At 37.1% G+C, this 13718-nt stretch overlaps 1 protein-coding gene across 1 annotated transcript in view; it reads left to right on the plus strand.

Annotated features, from left to right (window-relative positions):
• USH2A (usherin) overlaps positions 1–13718 on the plus strand; it is a 689941-nt gene that overhangs the window by 188444 nt on the left and 487779 nt on the right. The window contains exon 19 of the mRNA XM_044266844.1: positions 2895–3039. Coding sequence (XP_044122779.1) covers positions 2895–3039 — 145 coding nt within the window. The remainder of the gene's footprint in view (positions 1–2894; positions 3040–13718) is intronic.

Below are 13718 nucleotides of genomic sequence, written 5' to 3' on the forward strand. Positions count from 1 at the left end.
TCTGGGATCAAGCCCCACGTTGAGCCCTGCATCAGGCTCCCTGCTCAGCAGGGAGTCTGTTTCTCTCTTTTCCATTCCCATTACTTGTGTTCCCCCCCTCGCTGAGTCTCTAGCAAATAAATAAATAATTTTTTTTAAAAAAAGAGCTTGACAAATATTAGATCCTATTAGTGATTATTATTAGTGAGATAAGACTACATTAAACTTTTAAAAAGATATTTTTGTTATTCAGTGGAGCAGGAAAATATTGCTTTTTTATTAGTGACAAAAATTATGTATATGCACATGTTTTGTTTAAAAGTCCTTTCTTTGTGGCCAAGTTGAAATAAGGATATAGATATGTCACTTTTTCTCTTTCTTATGCTTTCTCTCCCCTACATATATCCATCTACCTAGTCATATAGTCAAGAAAGTGAAATCATGAGTGGCAAAGTCAAAATCTTCACCTTCTCGATAATTAAATTTGTATCCACAGTGACCTGAGTGTGTCTTATTATAAGCTTGGTTAAAAAAAATAGCCAAAATTTCTAGGGAAGGCCTACTGTAAAATAATTGTTACAGAAACTTTGACTAAGAATGGTGCAAGGAAATATATAGAAGTGGGGATATTATCAGGTAGGATTTCAGGCTTCTGTGGAGTTCTATCTACTTCCTTAAAGATTTATCCCAAAGAAAATTTTTAATTAAGTTGGTCCTTTAAGTCTTATAAAATGATTATATATACAATAAAGACAAAGTTTATTTGAGTGATTATTTTATGTGCCCAAGCTTTAAGGTAAATGTCTTTTTTTAAATCATGTGATTTCTAACAACTATATGTAGAGAAATAGAAGTCCATCAAAATTAGTATTAATCTACATTTTCTATTTCTTGTAGTATTTCTTTTTGTGTTCTTGTTCCACAGAATAGTTTGTTCAAAAAATGACCCAACATCCTAAATGAAATAGGGAATACTTCATTTTGATTTGTGTGTGTGTGTGATTGAGTATAGTTGATACAATATTACATTAGTTTCAGGTGTACTACAAAATGATTCAACTTCTCTATATGTTACATTATGTTAACCGTAAATGTAGCTACCAGCTGTCACCACACAATGCTGTTACAATACCATTAAGCATATTCTCTTTGCTGTGCCTTTTATTCCCATGTTTTATGGGTTCCATAACTGGAAGCCTGTGTCCCCCATGTTGTCCATCCCTCCACACTTTCTCTTTGGCAACCATCAGTTTGTTCTCTGTATTTGCAGGTCTGATTTTGCTTTTTGTTTGTTCTTTATTCATTTTTTTTTAGATTCCACATATGAGAGAAATCATATAGTATTTGTCTTTCTCAGACTGACTTATTTTACTTAGCTTAATATCCTCTAGGTCCATCCATGTTGTCATAAATGTCAGGATCTCATTCCTTTTTATGGCTGTATAATATTCTGCTATATATTTTTACTACATTTTCCTTAAAATAAGAACCACTTTATTATATTTTATGTGGAAAACAATTTCATTTTCTAAAAATCTACATTAATCCCACATAGGTTGTTCTAAATGGGATAAATTTTATAGCAATATTCAATAAATTTTACTCACTTCAAAGTTTTACTTTTTGTGGAAAAATTAAAGTCACATTGAACAGAAAAGAAAATTTTATATCCTCAGTCCCTCAATAACAACTTTAGAATTAGAAACATAAAGTACTTACAATTTGGTGTTTGATGTTTTTCTGATTTCTAATTGTAGTGGTAAGGAAATAGTACCAAAGTTTTAAATTATTCCTAGATTTTTATAATCTTTGAAATCACCTTTATTTCTGAAAAATGTTTTATAAATTATATAGCTTATATTCCATGCACACTGTTTCCTAGAACTACTCATTTAGGTCATGAAATTTTAAAGTGAATACCCAGGCAAATATTCCAAATGAATTTTATCTTATTTCTATAGTGAAAATATCTAGAAACTTACTTCAAATGTTACTAACCTTTACAGTTACCTGCATTTATATTTATGGAAGATTATTTGATATGAATGTATATCAACATCCCTTAGGAAAAAAAAGTTTTATACTAATGCTTAGTGTCATACTCTTTGTTTCAATGACTTTTATCGTGAATATAATTTCCAGTGCTTTCTGAATCTATAAACGAAGTAAACTTACATGGTTGCTTTTGATCATTTCTAGTTATAATGATGGGACCAATACTCAGTGATAGTTGTTTAATTATTTGTTTATAGACTATGGAGTTTCTCTCCTTTGCTCAAATCTGCTATTCTCATTTGAAATTGCATGATAAAGACAATATTTCAGAAAATGAAACTGTTTGATCTAATCTGCATATGCTTATTTATATAAGAAAGATAATTGAGAATTGACCTCATGTGGATGCTCAGTAATGTGTTTCCTTCTTTTCCTTTTCTTTTGTGGCTTTTTTCTTTCAAGAAAATGATGGAATTGATTTAACATAGTGATGTTTTTCTCTACTAGCTCCACAAATAACATGTGGGTATTTCTATGTGGGTTTAGTTTGGGCCAAGCCCCATGGTTTTATTTCGACTTTTTCATGATAACAATGACAATGTCGCCATCCTTTATCTCTACCATTGGTGACAATAACCATACCACCATGCTGTTTTATGAGGCAATAACTTGGTTTCCTCATTTATCCACTCAGGAACTGGATTATTACCTCATAAAACAGTGTGATTGTACAATTATCAATTAAATCCTAGCTTGTTGAAATTCTTAAAAAAAAAAATCCCTTTCCTAATAGTGGTTGGCAATAATTCCTCTATCTGAATTCATAGAACATGACTGGATTCATGGACTCTTGACTGCCAAGGTTATGTTTCTCACACTGTTTATCTATTATTTGATTTTTTTTTTTTTTTGCCTTAAAGGTGTTGTACACTGCTAAATCCGAAGAACTGTCTTACATTGTAAAAGAACTAAAACCTTATAGGATATACAACTTTACTATTTCTCTCTGCAATTCAGTTGGTTGTGTAACCAGCGCGTCAGGATCAGGACAGACATTAGCAGCAGGTAAGCAAGTTCTAATGGACATGAAAAATTTATCTTTATAAACCAACACTTCTAAAGCTCAATACCTTCTCTAGTTTGGACTTAATACTTGTCTTTTCTGGTTCCTCCTGCTCCTCGATCACTAACTCTGATTGCTACCTATGTTGATATTTTTAAACAAACAAAAAGTAAGTAAATGAGCTGAAGTTTAAGCCGTGGGAGCCCTGAGTTGCACCTGTGCCGTAATAAGAAATATAATTAGATGCAGAGCAACTCCAAGGCTCAGCATCCACCCTACCTTCCAGTGTTGTTCTGACCATTAGAAGTATTCAGATGGCTTCTTAGGAAAGCTCAGAATGCTTCTTCATGGCCCTTTTTGAAAGAGGTCTCTAAACACGGATTTGCCTGAGAAGTGGTAGCTCCCCTACCACTAAAGGTATCAAACGAGTTGGATTATGCCAACCCTCTGGGACTGAAGGCAGACATCTTGGAATTACAAGGTTGCCCTGATGTTATATTTTTGCCTTTATTGGATAGGCAATAGTGAAATAATTAATTATTTTGTTATTAGTAAGAAGCTCCTAAGTCTGTGAAATTAAAAAAAAAAAAAAAAGACTGGTTATCAAGTTAGATCTTAGTAGGAAATGGTTTGTATAGATTTTTGCCTGTATAGATTTTACTTAGAGCAAACTAGATTCATACAAACTTGATCACTAACACTAACACCTACATAACTCAGTCACTCCACAGTTAGTGTATTTTCAAATCAGTTTTGCTGTCGGCAATCAAACAAGGCTTGGTGCTCCTTAAGAAATTTGGGTAAATTGGAAGGGGAGGTGAACCACGAGAGACTAGACTCTGAAAAACAATCTGAGGGGTTTGAAGTGGGGGGGGTGGGAGGTTGGGGTACCAGGTGGTGGGTATTATAGAGGGCACGGCTTGCATGGAGCACTGGGTGTGGTGAAAAAATAATGAATACTGTTTTTCTGAAAATAAATAAATTGGAAAAAAAATTATAAAAAAAATGTCTAGATATGAGAAGGTTAAGAGACTCCTAGATGAATGACAGATATTATGCAAACCTATCTAGCTATAAAAGTATTCCCTATACCTTTTCCCTAACTGTATTCAGGTCCAATTCTACTGTTTTGTTTTGTTTTTTGTTTGTTTGTTTGTTTGTTTGTTTGCCTTGCTTTAGTTCTGGAAAAACTTGTTTGGCTCAAATGATTTCATCCAAGTAATTTTGTTTCCTCAAATTTTCCATCAATGAGAATGACTCCCCAATTCTAAGGAACTATGTTTTATTACCTCTACAACTGAACTCTTTGTGGTTTTTTTTATATTTATATGTATTTCATATGTATGCATACATTTATGGCATACCTAGATTGTATAAAATACCATTCTCCTGTAACACTGTTTATTTATTTATTTTTGTATATTAGATTATGAGAGGGTTACGGAATGTGGATAATAGAGGCAGGGTCCTTGTGTCCTTTTGGAAAAATTATGTAGTTTGGGGCTATGGACCAAAAAAGAGGAATCTATTTTACAGGCTGGAGAAAAGCAAAAATAGAAACAACACAAGTTGAAAACTGACCTGAGTTATAGTAGAAAATAGAGTGATCATGTGAGTGAGCAGAACTGAAATCAAGACTTTCAGGGTTGTAAAGTCCATAAAAGTCATCTGTGTGGGGCACCTGGGTGGCTCCATTGGTTGAGGATGGGACTCTTGATCTTGACTTGGGTTGTGATCTTGGGGTCATGGGATCTAGCCTGGCACTGGGCTCCGTGCTCAGTGCCAAATCTGCTTCTTCCTCTCCCTCTGCACCTCCCTCCACTGTCTCTTTTTCTCTCCCAAATTAATAAATAATGGAATCTTCAAAACAAAAGCCATCTGGTGTGACTTTCTAACCAATAATAGTATGTTCTGTGTAACATGCTTCCCAAGTGTTTATCCAACTCGTTTGATACCTTTAGTGCTAGGGGAGCTACCACTTCTCAGGCAAATCCGTGTTTAGAGACCTCTTTCAAAGGGTGATTTCTTACATTGATCCAGAATATCTCTCTGGGGCCTCTATTCAACAGCTCAGGCTGTCCTCAGTCTAATTCGTCTTCCTCATGATATCACTTCCAATATTTTCAGTAACTAGTCCTCCCTCAAGTCTCTCCCTCACTGCAAACCACTGCATCTCCTGTCTGCACCGCACATGCCATAGTTTCTACCGCTAGTACAAGCACTCTCCTCTAGATGAGATTCAGTCTGTCTTTTCATGCAAAATGCAGAGACTGGATGGGCCCTGCAGATGGGAAGAGAAAAGCAGGATAAATGTCTCTGGAACAGATCCTGCCTGGTCAACACACCAGTGATAACGAGTGTGTTAACAGCATCCACCTTGATTGTAGTAATTGGTTTCTGTGGCATGGAAGATACCGTAGCTGAGGGCTCTGTGCAGCTCCCATCTTAGCTACTGGTGAGCATACTGAAGGCCACTCCTGTCCACTGGAAAAGTAGTGAAATGAAAATAATCTAAGTTTTCTGAATTCGGACTCTTTATCCTTGGAAGATAGAACTTGGAAACTTCTCATAGTCTCTGAAAGGCATGAGATGCACAAATTAATCAACTTTTAAAAATAAGAGCTTATTCATATATTTAGGGGAAGCATGATAAGCCAGGATGCCAGGGTTTAAGTTTGGGGTTCTGCCAAGCTCTATGACCTCAAGTAAATTATGTGACTCATATGGCTTGATTTTCCAACTCAAAAATAAGGATAACTTATTTTATAGGGTTCATGAAGATTAAGAAATTTAAATATTGAAAGCAGTGCCCAGCACAAAGTAAATCCTCAGTAGAAAGTATTATTTTTTAAAAAAGATTTTATTTATTCATTTGACAGAGAGAGTTCACAAGTAGGCAGAGAGGCAGGCAGAGAAAGAGGGGGAAGCAGGCTCCCTGCTGAGCAGAGAGCCCAATGTGGGGCTCAATCCCAGGACCCTGAGATCATGACCTGAGCCGAGGCAGCGGCTTTAACCCACTGAGCCAACCAGGTGCCCTGAAAGTGTTATTTTTATCATGATTATTCTCTGTTGCAATGTAAATGTTATAAAATTTCTAATATTATCAAAATCTAAATTTTTTTTATAACTTTGTTTCTATTACACTCTTACAACACAAATGAAATAATGCAGAGTCCTGAAACTAAGGACTATGTTACAAAAATAAACTGTAGGCGTGCTAAAGTCTAAAAGCATTATTTTTCAGTTCTGTAAGGACTATACCATTTAGAATTATAGTAAGCATTTCAAAATTTTGCTCAAAAACTACAGATTTCAAATTTGTTAGTTGCAGTATATAATAATGTTCCATAATCATATAGTTACTGTATTTTGTTGTCAATGGTCAATTCAGTAAGCATGTGATAAGGGCTTGCCTTTTTAGGGCACTGTGGGGGATTCAAAGGTAATTCTGTTCACAGACACCTTAATGGTGCTTGCGTGAAGATGTCAACATACAATAGGTAGGCTTAACACCTGAAGGCATTGGAGAAAGGACAAAAGAAAGCTATGGGAACATAATATGGGATAGATAGCTTTGATTTGGGAGATTGGGAAGTTAGCTCAGATGCAATGGCATTTGAAGTGGACTCTAAAGGATTGGTTAGGATCTGGGTAGGTATTTACTGGGCACATGTCACCCTAATCGCTATTTTAGAGATTAGCACTGTCCCAGGTACAAATGGGATGAAAACTGGGGTTTATGAAGAGTCCTCTGGCAGCAGAATGTGGAATAGACTAGAAGAGATTTGCAAATAGAGTCTGGTAGACTTTTCTAAGAGGCAGTGAGGGAGTAAATCCAATGAGTAGAAGTAAAGATTGATGGAAGGGAACACAGGTGAACAGGGAAGAGAAATCCACAGGTTAAGAAGAAGGAAGAATTGAAGATGACAGTAAATATTGCAGACCATGGTGATGGCATTAAAAATAATGAGAAAGATGAAAAAAGAACACATGGGAGAAATAAACCCAGGAGTTTAAGTTTGATTTGATAGAAACATATCCATGGTGATTATAAGGAGCCTGCAGCAGAAAATGCAAATCTGGAGCTTAACAATGATACAGATTTTGTAATTATTACATATAGATAAAGCTAGAACTGTGGACGACAATGAACTAGTGAAAACAGAAAAAAATAAAAATTAGAAGTTCACATCTTAGTGAATGGTCATATTTTGGGAGAAAGAGAAAAGAGGAGTAAAGAGAACAGAGAAATAGTCAGAATTAGAGGGAGCAGCGTCAGAAAAAGTTATGGAAAGAGAGAATTCTAGAAGAATCTAGAATTCTGTAGCACCATATGCTATCGGCAAAGCAAGAGGAATGTGATCTACAAGGAATGTGACATTGCTGACCCTCTGGGGAGAACTCTAGTGCTGGAATATAAAGGACTGAGCAGTTACAGGGGAAGATGTAATGGTAAATTTAAAATGTTCTAAATGTGTACATTTAACATATGTAAATTTAATATTGTTTTTTGTTGTTTGCCAAAATTTTCCTTCTATAGAATTTCCCTTTAAAGAAATACACTAACTTTTGTTTCCATGTAAAATGCTTCCATTTCTTTCTTTTTTTTTTTTTTCAAGATTTTTTGTTTATTTGTTTGACAGAGAAAGAGATCACAAAAAGGCAGAGAGACAGGCAGAGGGTGGGGGGGGAATCAGGCTCCCTGCTGAGCAGAGAGCCTGATGGGGGGCTCCATCCAAGGACTCTGAGACCATGAGCTGAGTTAAGGGCAGAGGCTTAACCCACTGAGCCACCCAGGTGCCCCAAATGCTTTCATTTCTGAAGGAAAAGAGATTTTAGTATTCTCCTAGGAAAATGTTTATTTCTTAATCCTGTAATACATTTGGTCAGAACTCTGATTCTTCTTCTGCCAAGCACAATTTTTTGTTTTATCATAAAACAAAAAAATGACAAAAGTACAGCAAAATAATTTTTGCTTGCCATTTGATTTATTTTAAAAGACATCATTTTTTTGGCATGGAGGGTATTGAGATCGGTAAGAATGAACTTACCTCTTTTGGTTGGAATATAAGGAAAAGTCCAGCAATTACAGATCCAATATCTTTCTTACCAGACTAATTTTTCGTAAATGTAAGTTTTCTTCTAAGATTTTCTTAAGATTAAACATCTGGATATAACTCGTAGATCCTAAGTCATAGAAAGAAACAAAGGGAAGGTCGATCCCTTCGAAGAGTCAACAGGTTGGCTGTCGGGAAGAAATCAACGTTGTCTTGCAGCTTTTGGGTTCTTCCTGCCCTGTTTCATCCAGTCATAAAACTGCAATTTGGAGGGAATATATTACTGCAACGAATTCTAATGGCTGTGTGAGGAATTAACTCCTCAGTGAAAACGCAGTTCACAGGAATTTATTATGGGAGATTGAAAGGCGTTGGTGACCATTCAAAAACTTTGAAAAAGGGCACCAGAAGTTAGTGGTAGTGTTCAGCCTTTCCAAAGCCTTGAGTCATGAAAGCATGTTTCCTCCTTAACTCTCAGTCACAGAAATCAAAAAGATACTTGTAAAGATTGATCTGACTTTCACTAGAAAGCTTGAGAATTACAATTTGCTCTTGTTTTAAGTATTTTTTCAGTGAGAGATGTGGTTAGAATCGGTGCATTGCATCCAGAGAGTATTGTGTTAGGATCGTGCTGGCGACAAACCCGAGAACTGATCTGCGGGGAGGTGTATCCCTAGGAGCTGCTGTGTTTTTCTCTGTAACAAAGTCTCCAAGCAGGTCTTTGGTGGCCCAGGAGCTGCTTCTGGATGTCTGAGGGTAATGTACGCATGGCCCCAGGCCCGTGAGAGTCCCTGCTGTTTTTTGTTTTTGTTTTTGTTTTTGTTTTGTTTTTTTTAATTTAAGACTACCCTTTCAATGTTAGGAAATTGGTGTGCTTCCACACTTTGTGAATTCGGCACACTTTAAACCTTTCTTAAGAGAAATTCTTTCTGGAGCTCCAACCCTGGGTGAACAATGTGGCATCTCCTTTACCTGTCATAAATTGACCTCTACACAACCAGCTTAGAAGTGCCCATCTTCCATTAAGCAAGTAATTAGAGATGCATTAAGGTTTTTCTCTGAATCCAAAGTAAAATGTATAGGCTGTTTGCAGCTCAGTTGAAAACACACATTGTTTGCATGCAGGTACATGAGTCTTTTCATTGTGAATAGGACCCAGAGTGATTAAACAAGCACTCTTAATATGTTAATTTATAATTTTAATTACAACAATCTTGTATATATAGTCATTAGTGAATACTAATATAAATATTTTTCTATCATTTTATTCATAATGCATAAACCAATCATCCCGTTACTTCTCTGAGGTTGCCTGTTTTTGTTTCATAATACAATCTTTGTTCTTAGTTATGAATGCATTTTGTTCGTTCCTGTCTTGAATAATCCCTCATTAAGCTAGTCACTTTCTGCTCCGTACTAAAAAGGAAAAATTATCATGCAAATGTGGCATGCCGTATTAAAAAGCACATTACCAAACACTTTTGTTGCTGTCCTTCAATTAGTTTCCCTTCTTTGAATTTAATTCCATTTGTTGTTAAACTACCGACTTGATGTATGGACTCATGAATCTGAAGCTGCTGCCAAGAAAGTGGGGGAAAAAAAATCAAAGCTTCCTCGAAGAGCTGCAGAGGCGAGCTGAAATGAATTTGCTTCACCTTTGACAAGAACACTTGAACAGCACTGGAATCCTCTGATGATTCAACTTGGCTAATTATCCGATTATTTATTTCAAGAATAAAGGCACTGTTTTACAATTAGAGAAGTAGAAAGCAATCTGAGAAATTTGGTCACGACAGATGACTTAAGTAACTTCTAAGATAAACAGTATCTGTGCAAACTTGTCTCACTGAGTGCTTCCCGCGCTGCAGTGCTGGGTCTCAGCGTCCGTGAAATCCGGGGTATGCCGAGGGTTTTTTGTTTGTTTGTTTGTTTGCTTTGCTCGTTCGACGACAGAAATTATTTTACACTTTTTAACCAACATGTCACATTTCTGTGGCTCTGAAGCAATGTTTAAGTTGTATGTCTCTTGATGAAAAGCTTTTGGTTCAAAGCAATACTTTTTAATTGCCTAATGATATAAGTCAGTTCTTAGGAAAGAACCGCACATTTAGGAGTTCATTTGCAATATAACTGAAAAATTCATTGCATCGCAGTAAAACAATTTACTGTTAATTACAAGGAGAAGAATTTGCTGTAGCATGCCCACAGATTGCCATGAATCATGCAGCACTCCTAGAGATTTATAACAGATGTGTAAGTGGGATGAATTAGCAGGGTTTAATAACAGAGACACAAATCATGCAGACTTCAAGGAGCTTTAATTGATATACTAGAATGTGACGGGCATGAATCACTCAGCCATTCAACAGCACTGTAACATATGGTCAGCTCAATATGCTGCATCTTAAATCGGTTGGTGAGTCGTTGGTTGTCCCATATGGTGGAAGCAATATATTTTTCATGATTAAAAAAAATACATCCATTTTTTTAAAGAAATATGATTGCAAAGCATGTTTGTTATTGAACAGTCACCTGAATGCCAAACTGGGTTTTTTAATGATTTTTTTTTTTTTTTCAAAACATGGCCACTTCCCAAAATAAATAGCGGCTACTACTTGTAATACCAGATCGCTGGAGGCAATATCAGGACCAAATTGGTGCTTGTTGGCACACTTGATCCCCAGCAAAGCCTATGGAAGAGCGCAGCGGATGATAACTCTGATTGTCAGGGAAATCCTTCAGACTCTGGCAAAGCAAACAAAATGAAAGGAATGATGTCACTTTCAGAGAAGTTCAGGAATGCCCAGATGTGCAAAGAGCATAAAATGAATTGAATGAGAGACCCTTACCCAGGAGGGGAGGAAAGGGGCTGTGGTAATACAGTTAATGCATCATGTAGCAGTTTGGATGTAGCATTTTATACTACCCTCTTAATGAAATGCTCCGTCCTTCAGGAACATTCTAAAAGGACTCCTGGCTGACCATTACAGAGATGGTAGTACCAGTTCCATGTTATCCTTGAACAATTGTTTCGGTGTATGGAAACAGACATCCTCGTGCAGAGACCTAGAACTGGAGGCACGCAAAAACCCTTTTTACTGAAACTGGGATCTGGCAGCTCTCGGCAAAGCTTTTGCGGCGTTAGTAAATCTGACAGACTTGAAAAAGGAATATTGCAGCCTTAGAACGGTGGCTGCCAGAATTTAATGTCAACAATTAAAATTTATTTTGATCCTTACCTACTGTTTATTACTGTTTGTATACACAACAGACCTTACTAATACAGAGATGCTCTATTAGATGGAATTACCATCTGTTCGGAGTGAAATGCTGGCATCTGTCTTAGATGCTAAAACTAAAATGATATTATTTCTAACAAAACAAAATTAACTGCTTTCTGCTCACCAACTTTAATTCTGAATGTGCGGATGCACTCAAGGAAAAGGCTTGTTGATGAAACACGTAATGACCTCTGTCTCCAGGTCTGTGTTCAGATACGTGACTTTACTACGGGCTCTGCTGGCCTTTTGGGCATGCCGAAATCATACTTTTTAAAACAGTCTTCGAGCTTTGTAATGTGTTATTATCGACAGAAAGGTGTTAAAAAAACAAGACTGGAATATGTAAAAATCATCTGGATCAGAGAGTATGTAAAATATTTTGATAGATCTACCTTAAATAAGTACAAGGAAAGCAATTAAGTAAGCAAAACTCATCTGAACAAAGTTGCCATAGGTCCCACAGTGACACCTTTAGGAAAATATAAACTGTATCTTCTCTGTTAGACTATTTTTAATTTTCTCTAACACTGACATATATAAAAGATTTATGTCCAGCCTCCCTTCATTTTCTTTTTTAAAGCCTAACTATCCTATTAACAAAGGTCTCTAGCTTTTTGAAGTTAGAGAAGTTGTAGTATCAAGGACAACGGTAGTTCCATACTGATATCAGATCAGTGATGCTAATTTCTGAGAAGCCAAACTTCAGTTCTACAGATCACAAAATAATAAATTGTGTCACACCAGCATTTAACGCATGTACACAGTGCATTAACTGTAACTGTAGTACATTTATTTGTGCTAGAGGAGACTTGAAAATGATTAAAAAATCAATACTTTGCTGTCAGAGAAGCAAGTGTTACGATGCATTTAAGTAGTTAATTGCATAAGCCCCATAAAAGCTTCAAGTTTGGGTAGCAAGGATGCCATAATTACAGTCCAAGCAGCTACCTTTTATTAATGGCGGACTTAAGGGGACAGTGCTCGCTGCCCTCGCTGCTGCCGCTTCCTGTGCAGCTCAGAGAGCGCGGGTCCCTTCCTCTGCACATCTAGGATGCTTGTTATGTGCAAGTTATTGATGATCACCAGAACAACAGCTGGGAAAGGTAGTGTTGATTCACCAGGGAGGCGATTTCCCTTAAATTCTCTGAAAGCAGTGCTTTCCGGCCTTTCTCTGTGTCCTAGAACACGTGGAGAAGTCATAATATTTGCCATGCTGGGGTAAAGGAACAGGTGGCTCAGAGCTAAGGGGGTAAGCTCGCTGGCTTCCTGGAGGGCTGAGACGAACCCTGTGTCCAAAGTCCAACATCCCCCTTCTTGTTTCCTCACTGAGAAGCAGTGCTTGAAAAGGTTCAGTCAGAGAAATTTGAAACCAGAAGACATAATCGGGTCTACCGTGTTCTTCAACAGATGAGGCCCTGAGGACCAGAGAGGCCAACTTCTGTTGGCCCTGTTCCATAACTGGGGACCTAAGGAGCCAGTCTAGAAGTCAGCTCTCTCCTTCCCACATTGGTTCCATTGTACGTCTTCTCTCGTGGAGGAGACTACTAGTAAACCAAGAAGGAGGACGTGATAAAGTAGATTTTGTTCTTGTTTCTCCAGTCAGAGAATAGACGGGGAACAAGTCAACGCTGTCTAATTTCTGAGGTTCTGAGGGGAGAATCTTCTCTCCTCTTCTGGGCACTGACTGGAGACCAGTTGCCGTACAGTGGTGGCCAATAGAGAAATCATGGCTTCCTGGCCTGGCTCTCTTATTTAAGTCCTGACCCCAGTGCCCTTCCACAGACATTCTGGCCTAGCGGTGTTTGGGCCAATTGCAATTCTCGCGACAGTTTTGCGTTTCTGAGGAAAAGTCAAAATCATGTCCTATTGCCAAAGTGCCTGACGATGGCTTGCGTTAGTCTGCTCCCCACATAGGCCTGAAACGTAAAAAGGCTGTTCATGCCTTGATTTCTGTCTCTGGAATAGAAAGTTGACGTTGTTTTAAGATATTGACACTGCCGTGTAGTGTTCACAGGCAACAAACTCTTGCTTGACAACAAATAAGGAGATTTGATTTTAAAGACTTGCCGTCAATGAGAGCTTCTGCTCATTTAGCCTTCCGTTCTTATTCTATGACACTCAAACTCCACGCTACATAAAGTTTGCACATGTAAATTTATGCATTATGATATGCTATTAATCAGATTATCAAGTAATAAATGCTGCATAAAGAAGAATGTCTATTATCAGACCTTTTTATAAAACCATATTTATAAATAGAAGAGCTAGGCTGGGAACCGGATACAAAGCAATTGCAGAAAATACAAAAACATTGTAATTTTAATTCTAAGTAGAAACAGACTG

Source organism: Neovison vison, chromosome 10 (assembly GCF_020171115.1).
Source record: "Neovison vison isolate M4711 chromosome 10, ASM_NN_V1, whole genome shotgun sequence".
NCBI lineage: Eukaryota > Metazoa > Chordata > Mammalia > Carnivora > Mustelidae > Neogale > Neogale vison.